Raw genomic sequence first — 26,675 nt, forward strand, 5'->3', positions numbered from 1 at the left:
TATATTGAAAATAAATCATCTTTTAAGGAAAAAGGTTTATCAAAACTCTCTTGTGAGAAATATCTGAAGAACAAATACTGGGTAAAAGAAATATAAGAAACATTGGAGAAAAATCAGAGAGGGTGAAGAATAGAAAGCAAAAGAATCTATCATGTTTAATCAACGAGAAACCATTAAAAGTTTTAAAGAAACTAATATTGATATTTAACAATTTAAACAAAACAACCAAAAGAGTTAATTTTATTTTCTTTCAAAATAAGACATCACACCCCAAATCATAGAATCTGTACAATACTGAAATGGGGCAGGGTGTGTTTAAGTGTGTAAATTATTTAGCTGTTATGAACTTAAGAGTAATTAAAATTAAAAATATTTATTGATCACATAAATAGTATATTTCAGAATCCTCTTTATTTTTGGAACAGTATTCCTTTCCAGTTATCAACATAAATGTCAATAATTTCTGAAAGAAAACTATTTTAGAGAGGACATGTTGACAGTATCCATAGTTCCTATTTATTAATTATAGTTTATTACAAGATGTTTCACCTTAGTCTGAAAGAAGATCTATTACTAAATCCACAGACTACTAGAAATTTTGTTTACTTTAATCTTACAATGTTCTTCCAAACTGAAATAAAATAAAAATGAATTGTGATAAACAAATATATGATCTAAGTGAAAATAGCCAAGAAAGGTTGCAGTTAACACAATGCTATCACTTCCCAAGTGGATTCACATTGCCCTTGCAACAGAAAGTCACAATGTAACTTGTGGGTAGCTCACATACTAATTTAATATCTTTCATGGCTGTAAAAGCAATGTTTAAGAAAAAACATCATATTTCCAGTATCATGACAAAAGACATTAGCAAGCAATTTTATCAGTATGATTCTCTATTGCTCTCAGTGGGAAACAGCATAGCATCAGAGAGTGACATTTTACAGAGAAATATTTATTATCTAGTGTAGTTTTACAACATAGTGTTTTTGGTTTTTGGGTTTTTTTGGCACCAGGGATTGAACTCGGGACCTTCTGCTTGCCAGGCAGGCAGCAGAACCACTGAGCTAAACCCCTGGACTCAGAGAAACATTTAGATAATAATCTACATTCTAAGAAATGTTTCTATTCTAAATGAGGACAATTCCACACCAGTCACTGTTTCTTAGGAGTGAAGGTTTTTTCTGAGGTTAAATCATGTTTCAGTCACAGAAAGGTGAAATTAAAAGTTTTGAATAAAAACAAGGACTACTTGCCCTCATTAATATCTTGCTCTGATGCTTCTTCCTATTTAAGACCAACTTAGATAAAATTCCAAACTCACTCCTAAACCGCGCTGTACTAGAAATGACTCATGGCACACAGCATCCATTTTACAGTCTATAGCTAAGGGAAGACGAAAAGTTAAACACTACATCACACAGATCACCTTGCAGTTATACCTCTAGACATGAATCAGATTCCACCAATCAGCTGCAATTTATGTAAGATTTGAAAGGGCAACACTCTGTGGTCATGTGTCCCTGCTGGGGATGCTTCTGTTGCACACACAGTATAAAGTTGCAGGAGTTTCTCTTTAGTGCAGCAGTTGTTCACGTCCAGTTCTGTGAGCAATGTAGTGACAATGTCAAAGCCCTTGATTATAGCAATGGCATCATGTTCAGGTTTCAACAGCTGAGAAGTAAGTTTTTTGGTCTATCTATTCTATGTTGAACTAACAGTAATCCTGCATAGGTCCATTATTACAGAATAGTTCTCCAGCCCTACAAACAAGTACATTTTGCTAAAAGCACTGGGAAATATATGGTGATCTGGTCAAGAACAGCTCCCATTTGTGTCCTCCTTATTCACATGCATGCGTGCACAAACACATACACACACACACAACTGACAAGTGAAAAGAAATGTTACACTGATCTAAAAGAAATAAGAAAGAAGACAGAATTAGTCAGGAATGGAAAAAGGGTCACAACTGCCAGCATTACAGAAAATAAAAGGATTATAAACAAATGTTATGAACACATTTGCAACAAATCAGAAAACTTTCATTGCCAAATTCCAAGAAAGGCAGTAGCTATCAAAATTGACTTCAAGAATATCTGAGTATACCTGAACTAAAAAAATTGAACTGGAAATTATTTTAGGAAACAACACCAATTCTACACACACTTAGAACACAGGAAGGAATATTTCCCAATTCATTCTTTGTAATAAGGTCAAGATTAATGTACTTTACTATCAGAGCAAGAAAAAAACATAAGAAAATAACAAATGAACAACCTTCATTAATAGACAATTGGCAACATGAAAATTATTTTACAACACGGTTATGATGGATTTTCCCCAGGAGTGAAAGGGTATTTCAACAAACAAAACAAAAACCAGTAACATATTGTATATTATTATAATAAAGGATGTAAGTCACAGGTCCATTTCAATAAAGGCAAGAAAAGAGCATATTACAAAATGCAGCACTAATTCACAATAAAAACTCTTAGCAAACCAGGAATTGATGAAAACATCCTCAATCAGATAAAAGGTATCTCCGAGATTAAAAAAAAAAACAAAAAACTTTCATACTAACACCATACAAAATTGTGAAGGATTAAATGTTTTCTCACTTTGATAAGAAAATCTCTCTAGCCATTTCTTCTATTCAACAATGTACTTATCTCCTAGCTAATACAGTAAGACAAAAAGAGATTCACAAATTGTTTAAATTTGCAGAAGGTATGACCTTACACACACAGAATGCCAGGAAAACTACAAGAATAAAAAGTAGCAGAGTTGAAACATAAGATCAATATACAAAAATCAATTATATTTCTGTACAATGGCAATGAAAACAAACCAAAAAAATTACAGAACTAAAAGTAAAAAAACAAAAATTAAGAATAAATTTAACAAGAAAGCTAATACTTGTACTGTACACTGAAAATTACAAAATGCCGATGAGATATTAAAATGGTTAAAAAGAGGACTATGCAGACAAATTTAATCTGTGGATATAGATGTAAATCTGGCAGTGAAATATAGAAGTTCATCAAAAGGTTCTACATTATGCCAAAGCAAAATTTATTTGAGAAACAATATCAGAAAAAGCATGAGCATAATTATGTCAACATATTAAATCATATGCTTATATGAATTAAGGAAGAAAGGCACTTAATAAATATCCCATTTGCTTCTAAAGAAATAGTAAAATAAAGTTAATTGAGTAAAAACTGTTTTCCAAAAGTAGGCATCCTATACAGCAAGATACTAAAGCCTAGTGGTACACGCCTGTAACCCCAGCACTTAGGAGGCTGAGGCAGAAGGACTGCCATGAGTTTGAGGCCAGCTTGGGCTACACAGTTGAGTTCAAGGCCAGTCTGAACTACATAGTGAGACTCTGTCTCAAAAAAAAAAATTATATATATATATATATGGAAGAGCACCACGAATAGTATATATAACACTGACTTTCAGGTGAGACAGAGAATGCAATAAATCATGAGAAAAGAAAAATATGTAAGTATCATTTTTACCTGATATCAACAATAAATAACCCAAAAATTCTACAAAAAGCTACTAAATTTAGTAAGAATATAATGCAGTGCCTAGTTATAAGTCAGAAAACCCAAATATCAACAGTTGTTGTCTATGCTAACCAGAAAGTATCATAGTATGAGAACTGAAAATTTTTCATTTAAAATAACAGCCAAAATTGTACATAGAAAAACAAACAAAACAACAAGAATCTAATGGAATAAAGTATAAAATCTCATTGAAAATCAAAACAATTCAAACAAATAAAAAGATATCCCCTGTATCATGTGGGAAGATATACAATCCAAATAGCATCAATAGTTTCAAAATAAGCAAATAAATATAATGTAATTTTGAACTTTCCTAAACTTTTAGAACTTTTTCTAAACTTGAAAAGACATGAATCTTAAAGGTTCCAGGGAAAGGTAAGTGATAAATTAAGTAACAAATGTACAAAAATTTAAAATAGTGAGACAAAACTGACCAAACTATATTGCTGAGGCATTTTAAAAAGGTTTTATTTTCCAGGAAGGAAAATATTTGGATACGCAAATCTGAAGAAAACAATCTATTCATAAGCAGTGGCCAAAGGTTAGTGTGTTTATAAAACAACATACATTTAAAAAATTAAAACTAAGACTATACATTTTAATTGAATATATTATAAAATACTGCTAACAAGAACTAAGCAGTTATTAAACCCCATATAGTAGCTTTACATATAGCATCTTTTTTTATATAATCTTAACAGCATCAAAGAGCTCAACTTGCTTAGGATTCTATTTCTGGTTAGTGACAAAAAAGGATTTACATAAGCAAGTAGGAGGTTAATGAAAAAAATTAACAATCAGTATTTTAAAAATTCTACATCCTAATAGAAAGAGAATTCTACCAACACCTAAATGTGAGCCCATGCACTCCTCATGTTTAACTAAGAAATAATGTCAGTATCCCAGCAACACACATAGTAAGCTGAGAACAGGAAGAAGTACACTAACAAGTTTTAAATTATGCTTTCCCTTTTTAAATGTTGCTATTGTTCTCATGATATACTTCTAAAGCTTTTCTAAGGACCTGATATTATTTTTTAAAAAGTTAAACTACAAGTAGTTACTGTTTTAGTAAATATTCAAGAAGGAAAAAGTAGAGAAGATAAAAAATTAACAGAGTGATCATATGACTTATCTTTCAACTCATGATACTTTAGACAATAAAAAGAAAGTACAAATATAAACCAGAACTGCTCAACACAAGCCCAGACACAGTCATTTTATTTAAGAAAGACACTTTAGCAATTGATTCCTTGCTGTGATAACAATATTTTTTGAATACTGTCTCTACATGAGTGCTTTGTACATAGCAGGCACTCAATAAATAACTTCTGAAGGAATTAATAGGTTCTCTTATAAAAATTTGTGTCTAAATAGCTTATTTAAACATTCTGAGCAAAATTTGTGGATAAGTAAAAAGCTTTAGTTTATACATGTGATTACTCAGAAGAAAAACAAGAAACCCATCTGTGTTAGAAGATAGGTGACAGTGGTGCGATTAAAACATAGCACTAAATGAGTAATGAAGGTACATGTCTAATTTTGTCTAATAATAAAAACAAAATTTTAGTGTACAAAAGTAGTCACTCATTTTTAAATGTTCTTCTAGACATAATACTGAATCAACATCAAAAGAAGATAAATATGCTTTCATTTTTTACCTGCACAGCCAAAAGCCAAATGATATCTGGAAGACGGGCTGAATTTAACACAGCACACATTAGCCTTTGCCTCAATGCTTGCCACTGAATTGTCTAGGTTGGTAGACCACAGCTTCACTGAAGGAAAGACAATAAAAACAAAAAGAAGTAAGTAATACATTAGCAAATGCTTCTATACCTTACAAAGTTTGCTTGTTTCTACAGGTATCTTTCTGTATCAATCTAAAATATTTTGACTTACTAGGACCAAAAAATTGTTTAAACTGAATGCCGGATTAATAGAATAACTTACTTGAAAATAAGAAAACTTGAGATCCTGGTTGTGCAGACGCCAGCAGCTTAGGCCCGGCCATGCCCCAGTTGTGTGGACACCACGTCCTGTCGGACCACGCTGTGCAGATGTCATGGGGCATCTGAATCCCCACAGCAGAGGCACCAGCAGGATCATAAAGGCCATGGTTATGAGCCCCAGAAGATAGAGCAGAAGTGAACAACAGAGAGGGCCTCTCTGAGGCGCCTCAATGAAAACTGAAGCCCACTGGGAAAGTGAAGAAAAACTTCAATAAAAGATATTGGACCATGGTTGGAGTTGGGATTAGCACCTCCCATAGAAACCTGGACTCCCATAGAGGGGAGGACAGCTGGCACCTGCAGTAGAACCTTGCAGAGTTCAATCCTGCAGGAGGTCAGGGACCTCAACTTGGACCTTGCAGCCAGAAATCAGGCTGACTCGCAATAGACTACAGCTACCTTGCTAATAGACTTAAGACCCGCACAGTGCTGCCCACATTGCCTACCGGCAGAGACATATCCTTAGGGAGCCTTTTTTTGTTTGTTTTGTTTTATATATATATATTTTTTTTCTTTTTTCTTTTCTTTTTTTCTCTCTCTATCCCTTCTGGTTCTATATCTCTCTCCCTCTTTGTTCCTGTTCCATTCTGAATTTTTTCTCTCTCTGTCATCTCAATTGTCACTTTTATAGGAAGGTGAATACAAATTCTAGCTTCCCTACTGTCAGTTTGTTCTGTACTTGTCTCTGTTCTTGCGCTGTCTTTTCCTCCTGTCTTCAACAGATCCCCACAATTTGCATGATCTTCCCATGTCCTCTAGCCTCACCTCTAACCTTTGCCTCTCCCTCTATCTCTCCACCTCTCCCTCCCCAATCCTGCTAAATCCTTATCCCAAAAGGTAAATCTGCCATATTGAAGGGTTTACTTACTACAAACATATTTTGGGTTGGCCTAGATTTTGATCTAGCTTGCTTGGTTAAAGGTGACAGATTAACTGCTACCACAAATTGTCATTTTCTAAGCTGTGTTTGATGCTGATTGTGTCAATTGGACTAAGGTGTTGTGATGGACCTAATCAGTTGTCCTCCCAGGTATACTGAAAACGAGGCTGCCTAAGAGGCATTAGAGACTCAGCGCCTAAAAAGTCCAGCTATATCTGGAAGATATCTTTGAGAAGCAATCACTCCATAGGGGCTCTAATCACCAGTAATAAAGATAATCAAAATAAGAAATATTGGAGTATCAGCCCAGGAATCAATGCAAAAAACAGAACCGACAACAGAATTAAAAATGTGAAGACACCTTGGCAGGACACAAACCCAGACTTCAAGCTCAACAAAGGCAAATCCTGGGGGAAACCAGGTGGAAAAAATATGATAATCAACCATCTGGTCACCCTGAACTGATAGCACAGGAAGTAAAAAAACAGATGAATGAGGCGCTAGAAAAATTCAAAACAGAAATAATTTCCCAGATAACTACAGAGATGCTGAGCAGAGTGAAAGATATGATTAGAGACTCTAGAAAAGAAACAGATAAAAAAATAGATGAGCTCAGGACCTTGCTGGAAGCCATGAATGCCCAGCATAAGAAAGAAATGGAAACCATGATGGCCCAACATAGGAAAGAAATGGAATCCATGAAATGGATTCAAACAGATATACAGATTAAAAACTCCACTGAAAGTATTCACAGTAGATTGAGCAATGGTGAAGACAGAAAATCGGATATAGAAGAGAGGATTGTGGTTAGTGACCATGAAAACAGAGATTTCTTAAAAATAGTAAGGGACCATGAGAAATCAATTCAGCAGCTGCTAAATGATATAAAGAAGAATAACATAACATTGATAGGAGTCCACGAAAAAGCAGGAGAAAGTACAAATGACATAAAAAAAACCCTGTTCACAGAAGGAATAGTGGAAAACTTCCCAGACAGAGGTAGAGAATTGGACATACAGATGAAAGCATATAGAACTCCAACCTGCCACAATAAAAAAAAAAACCCTACACCTAGACATATAATAGTCAAGATCCCAGAAAGCCAACAGAAAAACAAAATCCTACAAGCAGTTAGAGAAAAGATACAAATCATCTACAAAGGAAAGCCCATCAGAATCACAGGAGACTTCTCAGCACAAACCCTCAAGTCAAGGAGAGCCTGGAGTGAAGTATTTCAAGCCTTAGAAGAAAATAACTTCCAACCCAGATTGTTGTATCCTGCAAAATTATCTTTCAAATTCAATGGGGAAATTAAGATACTTCCATGACAAAGAACACCTGAGAAATTTCATGAAAACCAAACCAGCACTCCAAACAATTGTAAACAAAAGAAAAAGAAAATGAAGGTCACAACTCCATGAGGCCCAAGAGAGCAAAGCCACCAGGCAAGGCAAGAAACTAAAGGGAAAGGGGAAAAAATGAAAAATAAAAGAGCTAACAACAGTAAAACATCATGACAAGGATGTCAATATTTATCGATTATAACCATCAATGTTAATGGCCTCAATTCACCAATCAAAAGAAATAGACTGGCAGAATGGATTAAGAAGCAAAGCCCAACAATATACTGTAAAAATGAAATATACCTAATTCAAAAAGAAATTCATAGGCTGAAAGTAAAAGGATGGAAAACAGTTCTCCATGTGACAGGAACCCAGAAAAAAGCAGGGATAGCAATCTTATTTGCAGATAAAAGTAGATTTCAAACCAAAACTAATTAAGAGAGGCAAATATGGTCACTACATCCTTGTGAAGGGAACAATCCAAGAGGAAGAGATGACAATCCTAAATATATATGCACCAAATACGAATGCCCCCGACTATACAAAACAGAAAATGGACATGAAAAAATAAGCACTAATACAATTGTAGTGGGGGACCTCAATAACCCACTGTCACAGACAGATCATCTAGACAAAAAATCAACAACAAAATTCTCAAACTGAACCAAGCTTTTGAACAAATGGACTTAACAGATGTCTACAGAGTGTTCCACCCCAAAAAATCGGAATACACATTCATTTTGGCTGCACACGGGTCATTCCCCAAAATAGACCACATGCTAGCTCATAGGACATGCTTAAGTAAATGCATAAGAACTGAAGTTATCCCCTGTATATTATCAGACCACGCTGCAATAAAACTGGAGATCAACAGCATAAGAAACTGCAAAACCCCTACAAACATATGGAAATTGAATTAACATTCTCCTGAACAACCAATGGGTCACAAAGGAAACTAAAGAAGAAATTAGACAGTTTCTACAAGAAAATGATAATGCCAGTACAACATACAGGAATCTATGGGACACAATGAAAGCAGTTCTACGAGGAAAACTCATAGCAGTGAATGCTCATATTAGGAAAAGAGAGTTCAAATAAAAAACCTAATACTGAACCTCAAACTCGTAGAAAAAGAGTATGACAAAGCCAAAGCTCATACAAGAAAGGAAATTATAAAGATCAGAGAAGGAATCAATGCAATGGAGACTAAGAGAACAATACAAAAAATTAATGAATCGAAGAGTTGATTTTTCCAAAGAATAAATAAAATCGATAAACCCTCAGCCAACTTTATCAAAAAAGGAAAGAAAAGGCTCAAATCCAGGCAATTAAGAACAGAAAAGGTGAAGTCACAACAGATCCAGCAGAAATCCAGAGAATCATCAATAACTACTTTGAGAACCTGTACTCTAATAAGATGGAAAACACGGAAGAAATGGACAGATTCTTTGATACATACAAATTGCCAAAGTTAAATGCAGAAGATATAAAAATTCTAAACACTCCAATTACAATCAGTGAAATTGAAAATGTAATTAAAAAATTTACCAACAAAGAAAAACTCAGGTCCTGATGGCTTCACTGTTGAATTCTACAAGACATTTAAAGAACTATTGCCATTACTCTTTAAACTCTTGAATGAAATTGAAAGGAAAGTAATACTTCCAAATTCATTCCTGGAAGCGAGTATTGCTTTGATTCCAAAACCAGGGAAAGACCCAACCAAAAGAGAGAACTGCAGGCCAATCTTCCTGATGAACATAGATGCAAAAATCCTCAGCAAGATACTGGCAAACAGAATACAGAGGGTCATCAAGAAGATCATACACCCTGACCAAGTCGGATTTATCCCAGGGATGCAAGGATGGTTCAACATATATAAATCAATAAATGTAATACACTATATTAACAGAGCAAAGGATAAAAACCGTATGATCATCTCAATAGATGCAGAAAAAGCATTTGACAAAATCCAACACCCATTCATGATAAACCCTACAGAAAATTGGAATAGAAGGTCTTTATCTCAACTTGATTAAGGCTACATATGAAAAACCAACACCCAACATCATACTTAATGGCCAAAAACTGAAAACCTTCATGCTAAAATCAGGAACAAGACAAGGATGTCCAATCACCACTCCTATTCAATATAGTTCTGGAAACAGCCACAGCAATTAGACAAGAGAAAGAAATAAAAGGAGTAAAGATAGGAAAGGAAGAAGTTAAACTGTCATTATTTGCTGACAATATGATACTCTATAGAAGACCCAAAAAACTCCACCAAAAGACTTCTAGACTTAATTGACAGATTCAGTAGAGTAGCTGGATACAAGGTTAACACTCAAAAAACAATAGTCTTCTTATACACAAATAACAGACTCACTGAGAGAGAAATTAGGGAAGCAATTCCTTTCACAAGAGCATCCCAAAAAATGAAATATCTAGGAATCAGTCCAACAAAGGAAGCAAAAGACCTCTATACTGAAAACTACAGATCTCTGAAAAAAAGAGATCGAAGAGGATACAAGAAAATGGAAAGACATCCCCTGTTCCTGGGTAGGAAGAACCAATATAGTGATAATGGCCAAACTTCCAAAACTGCTATATAGATTTAATGCAATGCTGACTGAAATTCCCATATATTTCACAGAACTAGAGAAAACAATCCAGAAATTTATTTGGAACCAGAAGAGATCTAGAATAGCAAAAGCAATTCTAGGCAGCAGAGACATGGCAGGGGGTATTACAAACCCCAACTTGAAACTATACTACAAAGCTACTGTGATAAAAACAGCATGGTACTGGCAAAGAAACACACCTGAGGATCAGTGGAATAGATTAGAAGGTGCAGAAACAACTCCAGACATACTCAGCCACTTCATCTTTGACAAAGGAGTCAACCATCCTCACTAGAGGAAAAATAGCCTCTTTAATAAATGGTGCAGGAAAAACTGGATTTCAACCTCCCAAAGATTAAAACTAGATCCATATCTATCACCCTGCACTAAACTAAGATCAAAGTGGACTAAAGATCTAAATATTAAAACAGAAACACTAAACTTGCTGGAAGATAAGTTAGGTAGAACTCTCTTTTTTTTTTTTTGTACCAGGGATTGAACTCGGGTCCTTGCGCTTGCACAGCAGGCAGTGAAACCACTGAGCTAAATCCCTGGCCCCAGGTAGAACTCTTGAAGACACTGGCATAGGAAAAGACTTTATGAACAAAATCTCAGTAGCATGGGAACTAGCACAAAGAATCAACAACTGGGATCTCATCTTATTAAAAAGCTTCTGCACAACAAGAGAAACCACTAACAGAGCTAACAGACAATCTACAAGTGGGAAAAAATTTTTAGCAGCTGTACCTCGGACAAAGAACTACTATCTAGAATATATAAAGAACTCAAAAAAATCAGACCCCCAAATTTAAAGACCCAATTCAAAAATGGGCATCTGAGATGAACAGACATTTCTCAGACAAAGAAGTAAAAACAGGAAATAAACATATGAAACAATGTTCAACATCACTGGTCATTTGAGAGATACAAATGAAAACAACACTGAGATTCTACCTCACCCCAGAAAGAATGGCTGCTATCAAGAAATCAACAAATAACAAATGTTGGAGGGGTTGTGGGTAGAAAGGAACCCTTCTCCATTGTTGGTGGCAGTGCAGACTGGTGCAACCACTGTGGAAATCATATGGAGATACCTCAAAGAACTAGGACTACAGGTCTCATTTAACCTAGCTATTCCCATGCTGGGTATCTTCCCCAAAGAATTAAAAGAATCGTACCACTGTGATATATGTCCACCCATGTTTATAGTGGCACAGTTTGTAATACCAAAAGCTTGGAAACAGCCCAAGTGCCCATTAACTGGAAACTGGATAAAGAAGATGTGGTTTTTTAATAAAATGGAGTACTACTCAACCATAAAGAACGAAAAACTGGAGACATTTATAGCTAAATGGATGCATACTGAGGCCATACTTTTTTTTTTTGGTACTGGGCGTTGAACTCGGAACCTTGAGCTGCAGAGGCAGGAGCCAGAACCACTGAGCTAAATCTTCGGCCCTGAGGCTATACTCTTAAGTGAAATAAATAGGACACACATGTGTAAATAACGAACAGTTTCTCTGGTGTGAGAAACTGAAAGTGTAAATTATGATTAAAATGAACAATTGATAATGTGAAACAGGAAAAGGTCCAAAGGGGTAGGGGAAGTGGGAGGGGTAGGGGAAAGCAAAGAAGGGAAAGGAAAGATGAGAAAAGTAAAAAATGGAAACAAAGTCTTTGTAAATAGGGAAGGTGGTGAAGGGAGGACAGGAAATGGGGAAAAAATAAGAGCCAAGATATATCATGAAAAGGTACAAGTACCCAGTGGTAAATGTAAATGTACTGTATACCTAAAATGTACCAATAAAAGAATTTAAGGAAAAAAAAAAAAAAGAAAATAGGAAAACTTGGTTTGAATGTCAAAAAACAACACAAATAATCAATGATTTTATATTGAGAGGTAACACAAACCCACAATAAAACATAAAATGTACAACACTATTTGGAGCTATGTTGTATATTAATTACATTTATATTCACTGAATATTCTTTAAAAGGTATGTAAAGAGATTCAAAATGGCGGCATAAAGACCAGCAGCAAAATACAGCCTCTCTGGGATCTGGAAACAAGACTCCTGGGAAAAAACAAGTTGGTGAAGAAAAAAAGATCTCTGGGAATCAGGATGGAGCTGACAGGAAAACTTGAAACTAACCTGGAGAAACTGAGTACAATGCAGAGAAAAGAACAAAGCAGTCTGGAAAGCTTAACCTGCTGTCTGGGATGGGTACCTGTCTCCTATAATACAAGGTAAAGCCTGAGAGGGTCAGCAGCTCCAGGCAGAAACAATAGACCAGCCTGCAAAAAAAAGCATGGGGTTTACCGTGCAAGTAACTACTTCCGCATGGCAGGCTAGAGATGAAGAAATCCAGTGCAGTGCTCGGCATATCCGAGTGTTTAACCACGAGCCATTTGGGGAAAGAGTTAATTGTTTAAGACTGAGCTGCAGAACAACTACATTTTAGGGTTTCTGGGGTTACCCTACCACAGTGACTGGGTGGGAGAAACCACAAGACAGTGGTGTAGCCGGTGCAGGTTAGACATAGACTCCCTCAGAAGTTCAAGCTCAGGCCATGAAGGATATGGTTAGCATTACCGAGTTTTTCCCATAAAATGAGAAACAAGAGAAGGATGTCCACTATCACCAATCCTGTTCAATACAGTATAGTGGTACTATTATAGGCTGCTAAGTTATATAAAAATTAATATACAGTCAGAGGGACTGGGCTCTCAAACAAATCATTGGAGGGTAGAGACATCAAAATTGTGCCTGGAGGCACATCTGAAGAGGGTGAGGCCTCAATATTAAAATCACAAGCTGGGCACATTTGTAATTCCAGCACTATGGAGGCTGAGGCAGGAGGATTGCAGAAAATTTAAGGCCAGCCTGGGATACACTGTGAGTTCAAGGCCAGCCTATACTACACAGGGAGACCCTGCCTTAAAAAAAATTATTAAAGTCATAATGGTCAGATTTGCACACTACCCTAAGGGATGAATGGGAACTTGAGATTATACTGCAACTGATACCACCCAGTCCATTAACTCCAGCTATACCTCAGGCACTGGGATGGGTGACAGAACAGGTGGGCTCATCCCTTCCCCAAAATGTTCCTGTTTCAGAAGTCACAGATAAGCCAAGGTTAATGATGTCAGGAATATGCCCTTGCTAAGTGGCCCCTTCCCATTAGATCAGTATGAGCTAAACAGCTCTACTTGTAATCTTATTGGTTGATTATAATTTGACTCACGATGTACCCATTTCATGATTGTGTACTCACCTCGGGATTTTGCCCTACAAAACATTCTTGAAGAAATGAACTCAGTGACAACCCACTTGAGACCTCTCCTGTCTCTCAGGAGCTATTCCTATTCTCCAATAAACTTTTTCTACTCTTAACCTCCTCTGTCCTTTGGAATTCATTCTCTGATTTCAGGAGTCACAAACTTGGCACATCCGATATCAAGCAGGTTGACAGTTATATTCCTTCTATATCAGTACCTCAGTTCATGAACACTTTTGTTTGCAAACAATTTGGTTCACAAACACAAGTGCTTAGCAAAATTTTGTTTTTGTTTGCAAACTGTGTCACTGCCATCTTTCCCACACAAACACAAATGTGACCATCCTTTCCAAAATCATAGCACAAATTAAGTTCATGAATTCAGGTACCACTGTACTTGAAACATTAGCCAAAGCAATCAGGCATGAGAAAGAAAGAAATGGGATACACAAAGAAAAGAAAGAAGGTAAACTGTCCTTATTTGCAAATGACATGATCCTTTACATAGATGATCCCAAAAACTCCACCAGAAGACTCTTATAATTGATAATCAAATTCAGCAATGTGTAGCAGGATACAAAATAAACAAAACTCAATAGTGTTCCTATACATCAATAATGAATCCACCTACAAAGAAATTAGGAAAATATCATTCACAGTAGCTTCAAAAAAATTACTTAGCAATTGACCTAATAAAGGAAGTGAAAGACCTATAATGAAAACTACAGTACTTAGAAAAGGGACTAAAAAAAAAAAAAAGAAAAGAAAAGAAAAGAAAAGGGACTAACAGGACATCAGGAAATGGAAAGATATCTCGTGTTCCTGGATAGGCAAAATGGCCATACTTTCAAAATTTAAATTTAATGGAATTCCAATCAAAACAGCAAGAATATTCCTCACAGAAGAAGAGAAAACAATCCTAATACTTATATGGAGCCACGAGAGTCCCAGATTAACAAAAGCAAAACTGGGCAACAAGAGCAAAGGAGGAGACATTACAATCCTGGATTTCAAATTTTATTAAGAAGCTACAGTAGTAAAAACAACATGTCTGTACTAGTTTACATTCCCATCAACAATACAGAAGGGTTCCTTTTATTCTAGCAGTCTTGCTGTAATTTTTTATTTGATTTCTGATGACAGCCATTCTTTCTGGAGAAAGGTGGAAGCTCAATGTCGTTTTAACCAATGGAGTACTATTCTGTTATAATGAAGGATAAACTTAGACCATAATATTAAAGGAAATAAATAAGACATACAAGCTTAAATATCACATCGTTTGTATCACAAGAAACCAAAACATAAATGAAGAGTAAAATAAAAGATAATAGGAAGCAGGGAGATCTTTTTCAAATGGGAAGGTGATCAGGAGACAGAGGGAGGAGGAGAGGGGAGGTAAAGAATTCAAATGTGTCAAGTACGTGTACCAACTCTCCACAAGGAATGTAATCATATGTGCTACAAAGATATACTAATAAAAAAATGAAAACAAGAACAAACAACAACAAAAACATGATACTGGCACAAGAACAGACATGTTGACCAATGAAACAGAATGGAGAATGTAGAAACTTCAGACTCATTTAGCCATCTAATCTTCGCCAAAGGGGCCAAAAACATACCAGAGGAAAGATAGCCTCTTTAACAAATGGCGCTGGGAAAACTGGCTATGCACATGCAAAAGACTGAGACTCTCGTATCAACCACCATGTACTAAAATAAAATCAAAATGGATCAAAGATCTAAATGTTAAAAGAGAAACAATCTGTTGGAAAACAAAATAGGTAAAACTCTTGAAAGCACAGGTGTAGAAAAGACTTTCTGAACAGATGCCCATTTGCAAAATAAACATCAAAAATCAACTAATGGGATATCGAATAAACAACCAACAAAGTGAAGAGACAACATACAGAAGGATAAAAACAACTTTGCCAGCTACTCCTTGGAAAGACTAATATCTAGAACATTATCAAGAACTCAAAAAAATCAGATTCCACCCAAAATAAATGACCTACTCAAAAAATGGGCAACTGAAATGAACAGACATTTCTCATAAGTACAGATGGTCAATAAATACATGAAAAAATATTTAACATCTCTGATCACAAGAGAAATGCAAATTAAAACACTGAGATTCCATCTTACTCCAGAAAGAATGACTATCATCAAGAAATCAAGTAATAACAAATTTTGACAAGGCTGCAGGGAAAAAGAAACTCTCCCACACTGGTGGGAATGTAAACTAGTACAACCAATACAGAAATCATTCTGGAAATTCCTCAAACTGGAAATTTCATTTGACCCAGCTATTTCCCTTTCAGGTATCTTCTGAAAAAGTTAAATACATCATGTTACAGTGAGACACGCACACCCATGTTTACAGCAGTACAATTCATACTAGCTAAATCTTGGAAGTGGCCTGTATGCCCATCAACAGATGAATGAATAAAGAAAATATGGTATTTACACACAACAGAGTACTACTCTGCCATAAAGAAGAATAAATCTGAGTCATCTGTGGGAATACTGTGCACCTTGGGACTATAATGTTAAGTGAAGTAAAGTAGACACACAAGCTTAAAAATCAAATGGTTTCTCTTATATAAATAAAGAGCAAAATAAAAGACAGACAATAGGAAACAGGGAGATAGATCTTTTATAAATAGGAAGGGAACTAAGAGATGGAGGAAGTGGGAGAAAGGGGATACAACGAAGAATTAAGATGTGTGATGTGCATGCAGCAACTCCACATGTTCGGTGTCATCATTATGCACTACAAACATACAGTCACAAAAAATAAAATAATACAAATGATGAAACTAAATAGTGTAAGTATACTCTGATAAATAGCATCCATTGTCATATGTTTGACATATGTCAGAATAAAGCATATCTTAAAGTAGTTGGTAACTATTCCCATTTTTCAATTAAGAATTTCATATTTTGAATATTCATTATAAGAATTTGGTTATATGTTTTACATACATTAAAAGTAATAAATTATGGAAATAATTTTAAAAGTATCATTTTTATGTTTGAAAGTCTATCTCAGTGAAATAGACTGAAATTTATAATACTTGTAGGGAAAGCTGACTAATCAGAACAGGCCTGATTTGAAAGCAGAAACAGAAATAAGCTGCTGTTTTACAGAAGTATCAAAGCAAACGAATCACTTAAATAATAAAAATACAGTACAACAGACATTAGAATACACCTATAAAAAGATTCTCAAGATATAATTGTCATCCAGGTTGCACTTTACAATAAATAATGAACATTAAAAACTATGACAAGAAAATCTTTTTACCATCTTTCAGTATGTCTCAATATTTGACTCAGGACAGAATCCAGATGGGGCCCAGGTAATGATATTTTTTTTTTCAAAATCTTTCCAGCTGATTGTAACATGCATTTGGATGCTATTGAGAATGGAAGTATAGGAAATTCTTAGACTCTTTTTAGAAATATGAACACAGAAACTTGTAAACAGGAATTAAAAAAAAAGACTAAATTGGTTTCAGCAAATACCACTGTCATGAGAAAGGATTTTGTAATTTATATTAATATATGAAATCTGAATAGAAACTGTTGATTACCCCCCCAAAATGGTCTTCCCAAAGAAAACTAATATACTCAGAGAAAGAATTTTGAATAAAATGTTGTTTTCCAACAAGAATGTACCTTTTCAATTGATATATATTCAGTAAAGATACATACTTCTAGTTTTTCTGTTGCAACTTTTGTAAATGGAATTGTCTCCTTAATTTTTATTTCAGACAATTTACTACTGGCTATAGCAATAGTACGAATGGTACTGTTGGTTGATTTTTATATCATGAATCTTAACTAAATTCTTTTATTAGTCCTAACTATTTTGGGGAGGTGAGATTTTTTAAAGTTTTCTATACATAAGAACCTGTCATCTGCAAACAGAAAACTTGACCTCCACTTTTCCAGTTTGGATGCCTTTTCTTTTTCTTGACAAATTGCTCTAGTTAGGACTTTCAGTACTGTGTTGAACAAAAGTAGTCCCACCATTCTACTGTAGGAAATACGCTCACAGGAAAGGAAATGAGTATGGTAAAGAAACATCTGCACTCTCATGTTTATTACAGCATTATTCACAGTCACCAAGAAACTGAAACAAGCTAAGTGTACATTAATTACTGAATGAATAAAGAAAATGCGGCACATAAAACAAAATACAATGCTATTCAGTCATAAAAAATGAATTCCTATCATTTTCACCAACATGGAGAGAACTATTTATGTCAAGTGTAATAAATCAGGCACAGTAAAGTACTACATGATCTCATTCATTTGCAGAATACGAAAAAGTTGATCTCACAGAAGTAATGGTAATTACCAGAGGCTGAGAAAAGACTGATCAATGGGTGCTAAACAGTTAGGAGTAAGAAGTTCTGGTGTGTTACATGGGTGACTAGAGATGACAATTATGTACTACATATTTTAAAAAGCTAGAAGAAAAAATTCTGAATGTTTTTACCATAAGGAAATAGTAAATGTTTGAGAAGACATGTTTAACTTGACTTAAAATGTGACACAATGCATACATGCTTCAAAACATCACATTATATTCCATTTATTTACATACATATTTTTCTGTATCAGTTAAATAAATATTTTTAAAAAATGATATACAATTCTAACATGAGATGGCTAGCTATAATTAAGCCTATAAGCCAAAGCAAGCGCACATATCAGTGATGGTGAACCTTTTAGAGCTTTTAATGATACAAACAGCTCTCTGTGGCATGTGTGCCATAGGTTTGCCACCAGCTACTTAGAGATTACATTGCTAAGTGGACTTTATTAGAATTATACTCAGCCTTGAAAGCCACAGATACTCCACCACAGATATGAATGGAATAACTACTGTAACCATATTTCACTAGTAACCACTAAACCTTTATAAAAAAGTGCTATTTATTAGTGTTTAATGACAGTTAAATACAGATAAGCATAAAAATGAACCTGTACTAACAGAATGATTAGTTAAGAGTCAATCAGGTCTTTTTAAATTTCATGATGATTTTCTCAATGGAGTAATCATTAACATTATTTAGGTAAGTCATAATGATGACTATGATTATAATATTCAATATGCAAGATATTTTAATTCAATATAACTGCTTGAATTGTAAGGACAGATAACATTGAAAATACTGTAAAGATACAGTATAATTATGAGCATAACATACAAAAAAGGTTACATAAAGATTGCAATATACTTTTACAGTGGTTACTATACAGCATCATTCTGTTCACTTTGTTGTGGGTTGAGCTGTACCAAAAATGAAATGCTGAAATTTTAACCCTAATTATTTGTAAACAACACTGTATTTGGAGATGGGGATAACATCTGAGAATGGTAAAAGGATCTCCTGCAAACCAAAGGGTTTGGGTAATTTTTTGTTTTGGTTTTATCCTTTTTACTTCCAACTGGCTAATATCACAGAGCTGCAGCAGTGTGAGAAACAAGAAAAACTTTCTCTTTGTATCTATAAAAATGAACTGCTGGCCTATAAAAAATATGGCAGAGGAGAATCCTGATTTCTTTTGCATCTATTGTCTTGATCCTTTGCCACTGGGGAGGCCCTAGTCATGGAGTACAGAACCAAGAGAAGACACCAAAATCTTCTAGAAAAACCATTAATTTTTTTGGTAGAAGATCAGTAAAAGGACATGGGATATGAAGACTGGGAGAAACCTAAAAAAGAAAGAACCAGGGGTATATGTCATAAATCTGTTTATGAATTGGTATTAGGTCTTGGAGTCACTTACAAGCTGTGATCTTATGTGCAATGAACTCCATTAAAGAGATCACTCAAGTCCTATATTTATACTTCTCAAGGAGTATAAAGAAGATCTCAGTGATATAAAACTTTAACTTAAAAAAACTATAAAAGGGAAAACAGTGAGCCCAGAGCAAGAAAAAATATTAATGAACAAAAATCAATGAAGTCTCAATACAATCCATACTAAAATCCCAATGATGTTTTATGAAAGATTTTTATCTACCTATTTATTAATTTCTACAACTGAACAGAGAAAGTTAGACTTTACTATTCATTTCATAATCAGTAAGATGACCAAAAAATCAGCAAGATAAAAAATTAATAAACAGGTAGAAATTCAACTGTCTGTGTGGCTGTTTTCCCCTCACTTAGTTTGAAGCTCTGTTGTTAGGAGTATATTTTGAGGCTTGTTATGTTTTGCAGAATTGCCCTTTTTATCACTGTGTGATTTCATTCTTTCTTTATCCCTATCAGTATTTTTTCTTCTGAAAACTATTTTGTTAGATAATCATCAAACCAGTAATATTTTTTTTCTGCTGGGATTCCAATTATTCCATTTTGTTTTATAGGTAGGCCTTAGATAATATTTTGTTCATGTCAGTATTTTTTTCTCTTTTTTAGATTGGGTAATTTCTATTGTTCTATCCTTTAGTTATTTTCACTTTTTCATTTTCCATGTCGATCTTTCCAAAATTTTTCTTAGGTTCATTTTTTAATTTTGAACTACTGGAGATTGAACCCAGGGCCTTGCATATTCCTTGGGTTCTTTTTATAAACAATTCCTATATCTCTTCTAAGTAGTCTACCTGTTTATTAATTTTTAAAAATTTAAAAATTCATATAGAATCTTAAGGGACCCCCAAATGGCCAAAACTTCAAAAAGAAAAAGATGAAAGGCTGACACTCCTTGATTTCAAAACAGCATAAATACTTACACAGAAACCAATGAAAAGAATAAAAAATCCAGAGATAAACTAGTGCATGTATAGTGAAATGATTTGACTAGTGTGCCAAGACCATTAAATGGGGGAAAGGACAGACTTTTCAACAAGTAGTGTTGAGAATAAGTGTAAAAGAATAAAGCTGTGCCCTTATACACAAAAATTAAAATGGATAAAAGACAGAAGTATAAGAGCAAAAAGTAGAAGAAAACACAGGAGGAAAGCTTCATGACAATGGATTTAGCAAAGATTTCTCAGATAGGACACCAAAGGCACAGGCAATAACAAAGAGAAACTGGTAAACTGGACTTCACAAAAACAAAACAAAAAAACCAAACCCTTTGCATCAAACAACACTATCAACATTAAAAAGGCAGCCCACAGAATGGGAGAAAACATTTGTAAATCACCTATGTAATTAATAAGTGATTTCACATCCAAAATATACAGATAACTCATAACCAAAGCAAAACAAACAAATACAGCTAAAAACTAAAATCAAACTCAAATAACATGTGCAAATAATTGGGACATGAATAGATAATCCTTTAAAGAAGATATATGATTGGCCAATACACACATAAAAGATATTCAACATTATCAAATATAGTAGTAGAAAAATGGAAATCAAAACCACAATGAGATAAGACTCTGTACTTGTTAGAAAATATATAAAGAAAGGAAGAAGCAAATAATAAGCGTTGACAAGGATGTGAAGAAAACACAGCACTCAGGCACTATAGGTATTAGTGGTGGGACTTTAAAATGGTACAGAAAACAAAATGGTAGTTCCACAAAAAAACATTAAACAAGTTGGGTGTGGTGGCATATACCTGTAATCCCAGCCCTGAGGATCACCATGAGTTGGAGGCCAGCCTGAACTACATAGTTAGTTCAAAATCAGCCTGAACTACATAGCAAGACTCTGTCTCCAACCCACCTTACAAAAAATCCCACCAAAAAACAGAAAGGATTAAACAAAAACATACTATATGTACCATATGATCAAACAATTTTACTTGTAAGTATAAACATACTTAAAAGAACTGAAAGCAAGGATATGAAGTGATATTTGTATAGTCATGTACATAGCAGCATTACTCAAAATACTGAAAAAATGACTTCTCTGTATAAAAATTGGCAAAGGAAAGGGCATAACATAATATGAAATAAAGCTTGCAATGAGAGAGCTATCCTTGGCTATCTAGCCATTAGATTGGAAGTCATACAAAGAAAAGAATGAAAGGCCAAAGAAATTAAGCCTAGTTACTACTGTAGTAAAAGAAATCCACTCACAGGGCTTTATAAATTTAATGGTGAGGAAAACCCCACCAAAACAGGGTAGTAAGAATAATAGAAAACAACAAATTATAAAGATGAATAAACAAGTAAAATGGGAAATCATTTAAACTGGCCGAAAGAAACGGAGGTTTAAGGATATATCTCAGTGGTAGAGAACTTACCTACCATGTGCAAACAACCATCAAAAGAAAAAAAAAAAGAAGCAGGAAAGAAGGAGGGAGACAGAAGTTTTGTTTTGCAATATAAATATCATTAAGAGATCTTAGTACATACTAGAAATTTAACTCAAAGTGAAAAAACTTCAAAGTATTTCAGGAAAAGAAGTTCATCTGACAGTACAACTAAAAGATCTGGTTATAAGACGGCAGCAGTTCTAAAGGTAACCTTGTGGCACAAATCCAGAGAACATCATTATAATGAGGATGCAAGATATTCATTTTTCCTTCACTTAAAAAGAAAAATTAATTTTTGGGCTTAGTATTATATTTGGGATAATCACTATTCACAAAGGTCTGCTATGAATTTCAAAAAATGTACCTCTCCCAAAAAAAGGAATTGGTGGAAGGGGGAAGGAGAGAGTGCTGAAAAAGAGATTCAAATAGTACCTTTTGCATCATCAGAACCTGAAGCCAAAAGTTTAGGGTCCATCAAATTAAAGTCAACACTCCAACACCTCTTCTCATGCTCCTGGATATAAAAGAAAGACAAAGTCAAACTTAGAAGACAGACTACAGAACTTAAAATAAGGAAAGCTTAAAAAATTTGTTATCTATTTATTGTTAGGAAGGAGAGGGAATGAAAGCAGGCTACAAAAACCAATTTGAGATGCTGATGCAAAGCAATTACAAATCTTTCATAAATATATTTACTAAAGTTACTGCTTTTGGAAATATATTTTGACATATTCTAACACACAGATGTCTGAAGAAATCCTTTTGAAAAGCATTGGTATTATGTAGATATTACAGATCTATAAAAACACAGTAAACAGTGACTTAAAATTTATAATTATAAAGTACTGTACCAAAGCGGTATGATTATTATGAAACTAAAAATGAAATTCTTAAGTAATAATGTCCCTATTTATTTACCTGGTAGACCTTTGACCTCTGTCCTGTGAATCCATCCCATAGGATAACAGTGCCTTCATAATCACTGCTAGCTAATAGGTTCTTATGGTAACTACTCCAACTGATACAGCTGAAAAAAAAATTAAAAGTTACTTTATATCCAAATAAATACCAACAGGATATAAAGCAGAAAGATTAATTCTCTTTTAAAATGATCTATATAAGTTCACAATCATTCTGCCTATAACATATCCATGAAGTGACAATTATGCCTAGATTTTCAAAGTTGACAGAATTTGTGAGAGATGTGAACCTATAGCTGTCACTGACCATCTTTGATACATGAGGAAAGCATGTCTATCAGTGAAGATGATAAAGGCCTGGGCATGGCATGGCAGAATGAAGGAAATCTGATTAGATTAAGAGGCCAGATTCAGTTGTGCTAAAATCAGATAAGCCAAATATACCAGTCAGAATACAGCTTTTTGTATTTACTTAAAAAAGGCTTAATTAAATCAATTCAACTTTCAGTTGGAATTCCAATTAAAGGTATCATTACATTTTTAATATCTATGCTTTCAGCTATTCTCCAGTACTCCAAAAAGTCTACATCAGCTAAAACATATACTATTGTTGAGATACATATCTGAATCATGTACACAGTAAGCACATTAAGGAAGAAACCACTTAGTAGTTAATGTCTAGTAATGTCCAAGCATGTAAATAAAAAGTCTTTTGTTCAGTACTAGTTGTAGTCATGCTAAATTTTAGTGACCAACAGAGTTTATTTGCATTTTTGAAAATATTTATGAAACTTTCAGACAAATTATATAAAATTACATTTTGGATTTAGATAAATCTATGTTCAAATTCCAGATATAGCACTTAATGGCTACAGCTCTGGTTAATTTAGTCCATTTCCACAACTGGTGAAAACAGATAGGCCAACTCCGTTTTAGTTGTGCTTAAGTACTGATCTCTTTGGCTTCAAGTACATAGTTTTCAGCTTAAGCTGCTTCTGTCATTTACTGTAACATACTGCAAGTATTGCATATTTTTATATGTGACATGACAAACAAGCCAGTAGCACATTTAAATCCTCTACTTAACATTTTCATTAAAGTAACATTCATTATAAGTCTTTGCCATGGGCTAAGTATTGTGGTGAATACATTACGGTGAGGTTTAAAAAAGTACAATCCTATAAAATAGGTTATTGTCATTATGTCTTTTGTGCTATAAATACACAGAAAGTAGCTTTTATAAATAAAGAGCACAGATTCTAGAAGTAAACTATCTCCAGTCTGAATTCTAACTCCTCCATAAATTAGCAGTATGATGTTAGGCAACTTATTTATCCATCTTTGCTTCAGTTTCTTTGTGTATTAAATGGGGAAATAATGGCAAATATCTCAGGTCTGCTAAAATCAAATCACTTAGGAAAATGGCTTGACATGTAAGAATTTAATAATGTTACTTACTTCTTACACATGTTGTGTTCCATCTACTTAGGAAAAAAACTGTAACAGATTCTCAATGATGAGTGCCAATGACAAATGGGCAGGCTCACAAATTATCATGGTGGAGTATTTTATGAATTTGTTCGGAAACAAAAAGGAAAGCTATAACAAATTATGGAAAAACTATAATACTTGCATATATATCTATTTGTCTCACATCACAGGTTGAGCATCCCTAATCCAAATATCTAAAATACTCAAAAATCTGAAACTTTTGGCCCTGACATGAAACCAGAAATCTGATGGTTCAGTATGAATAGTACATAAAATTACCTTCGGGCTATGTGTATAAGTTGTACATGGAAACAGAAATGAATTCTGTCCTTAGATCTGGGTCCCATCCCCAGGATACCACATTATGTATGTGTAAATATCCCAAAATCACAAATACTTCTAGTCTCAAGTGTTTTATACAGAAAATACTCAACCTACACGTGTAACTTATCATGATAAAGCACATGGATGCCTGTTTTAGAAATGTTCTAAGTTCTAAACAAAGTTAGTATTAGATGATTTCCTTATATATAATTCCCTTTTAAGCCAGTGCTCACAAGAACGGCTTGGAAATCTTTTCAAATTTTTGTAAAGAAGAGGAGAGGGAAGGGAACAGTAAGCATAAGGAAAGAAAAGAGCATATTCTAGACCTAGGGAGATTTAGAGTGGCATATGAGAAATATGAGAAGTAGGACAGAAGTAGTTCCTACATTTTCAACACAATTTCAGGTTTGAAAAGTACTCCGTATGAACTGTAACACCTAATAAAGGAAATATTAAATATTATTCCTTCAAGAAAAAGCAGAATATTCTTGTGAAAACAATTCTTAAAACTAGGAATAACTATAACAGAGATATATATAGGTATGCTATGGGAAAAATTCCTGACTTTCAAGCACTATTCTCAGACTACAGTAATCCTTTACTTAATACTCCAATAACAACCATTTCCAACAAAGACCTTTATTTAATTAAGTGAAAAAGATTTTAATTTGGAAATTAGAAAAATATAAAATGCTCAACCCCACAGCAGAAAAGCAACTGTTATCTATGAGAAAGATAGCTTGTTATGTCAATGATGTATCCTCTGCATTCACAGTACAATTAAAGTTTTCGCTAAAAATGAGTAAGCAGTCTCAGAGAAAGATAAAATAATCTCACATTAATTATATACACCAAATGTTACATACATACTGCATCATACCAAGAAAATAATGTAAATACCTGATTTTGGAATTGCAGGTCATTTCATTCTCAGGGTAATGAATATCCACTGCATCCTGGATGACTGTGCCATATTCATACACTTTAATCTTCTTTGTAACCCCAGCAATTGCAAAATAGTCACAATCCCGGTCAAATTCAATACTAAAGGAAAAAGAAAACATTTGATCTATAAGTCTATTTACCTACTCTTGTGATATTTACAATAATCTGGTATTTTCTACTTCTAAAGTAACTCTGTTGACATGGATAAGATCTATTTGAAATGCCTCGAAATTATGCTACATTTCATGCCCAAAATAAGTCATCAAGACATACCAAATTTGAAGTACTAATAGAGTTGTACAGATCTACATAATTCCGCTTATAAATGTACTTTTGTAGGCAAATGCCTGACATGTTTTTCAATTCAGCTATATTAACCATATTATAACTTGATGGGGAAAGATTTATTGGTTCAAATAGTTTGATATATTATAAATATGTAAAAAATTATCAAATTTAATAAATTCTACTTATTTCTCATATTACCGACACCTTGTGGAGATGACAGATTTCACAGTACTTAATGTCATTTTAATAAGCAAATATACAAACTGTACTAAAATAATTGGGTGGTGATAAAGGGACAGAATATTCATAAAAATGGAGACACTAAATTATCTTTACTTTTTCCCAAATCCCTTTCCCTCAAACAAATATGATCTCTCCGAATTATAAATCCCCCAAACACATTCCTTAGGCCACAAACAAACAGTAGGAAGGCAAATATCTCAAAATTTTCCTTCTTTTAGAATTTTTTAGGTTAATTCACTCTTTTTGTGGTGACTTCTCTAAAAAAACACAAGTTCTGAAATAAGCTACTTCAAAACAAAGCAGAGGAACTCACTAACTTTTGTAGAACTTAACTTGGAGCCACAGCAAAACTGCTATCACAACATCAGTTAAAAATCTAACTGGCCTCATGGAAATGAAAGTTGAAATGAATCATAACAAACTATTTCTCAAAATAATAAGCATCTTCTCTGGAAGCTTACCTATAAGGCTAGAGTATTCATAAGAATTCTCACTCACCTATAATTAATTATA

The 26,675-nt window shown here is 34.1% G+C and overlaps 1 protein-coding gene across 6 annotated transcripts in view; it reads right to left on the reverse strand.

Annotated features, from left to right (window-relative positions):
* Positions 1 to 26,675, reverse strand: part of Cop1 (COP1 E3 ubiquitin ligase) — a 201,676-nt gene that overhangs the window by 62,587 nt on the left and 112,414 nt on the right. For all 6 annotated transcript variants that reach the window (XR_015444327.1, XM_013075379.3, XM_004853391.4 and 3 more), the window contains 4 exons: positions 25,587 to 25,730; positions 22,870 to 22,978; positions 22,384 to 22,465; positions 5,240 to 5,356 (listed from right to left, as the gene is read on the reverse strand). Coding sequence is in view for 5 of the 6 variants with exons in the window: in XM_013075379.3 (XP_012930833.1) it covers positions 5,240 to 5,356; positions 22,384 to 22,465; positions 22,870 to 22,978; positions 25,587 to 25,730 (452 nt within the window). In the remaining variant the exon portion in view is untranslated. The remainder of the gene's footprint in view (positions 1 to 5,239; positions 5,357 to 22,383; positions 22,466 to 22,869; positions 22,979 to 25,586; positions 25,731 to 26,675) is intronic.

The sequence above is a fragment of the Heterocephalus glaber genome, unplaced genomic scaffold, assembly GCF_053883595.1.
Source record: "Heterocephalus glaber isolate CG9 unplaced genomic scaffold, H.glaber_assembly_v1.0 deba00001600, whole genome shotgun sequence".
NCBI lineage: Eukaryota > Metazoa > Chordata > Mammalia > Rodentia > Bathyergidae > Heterocephalus > Heterocephalus glaber.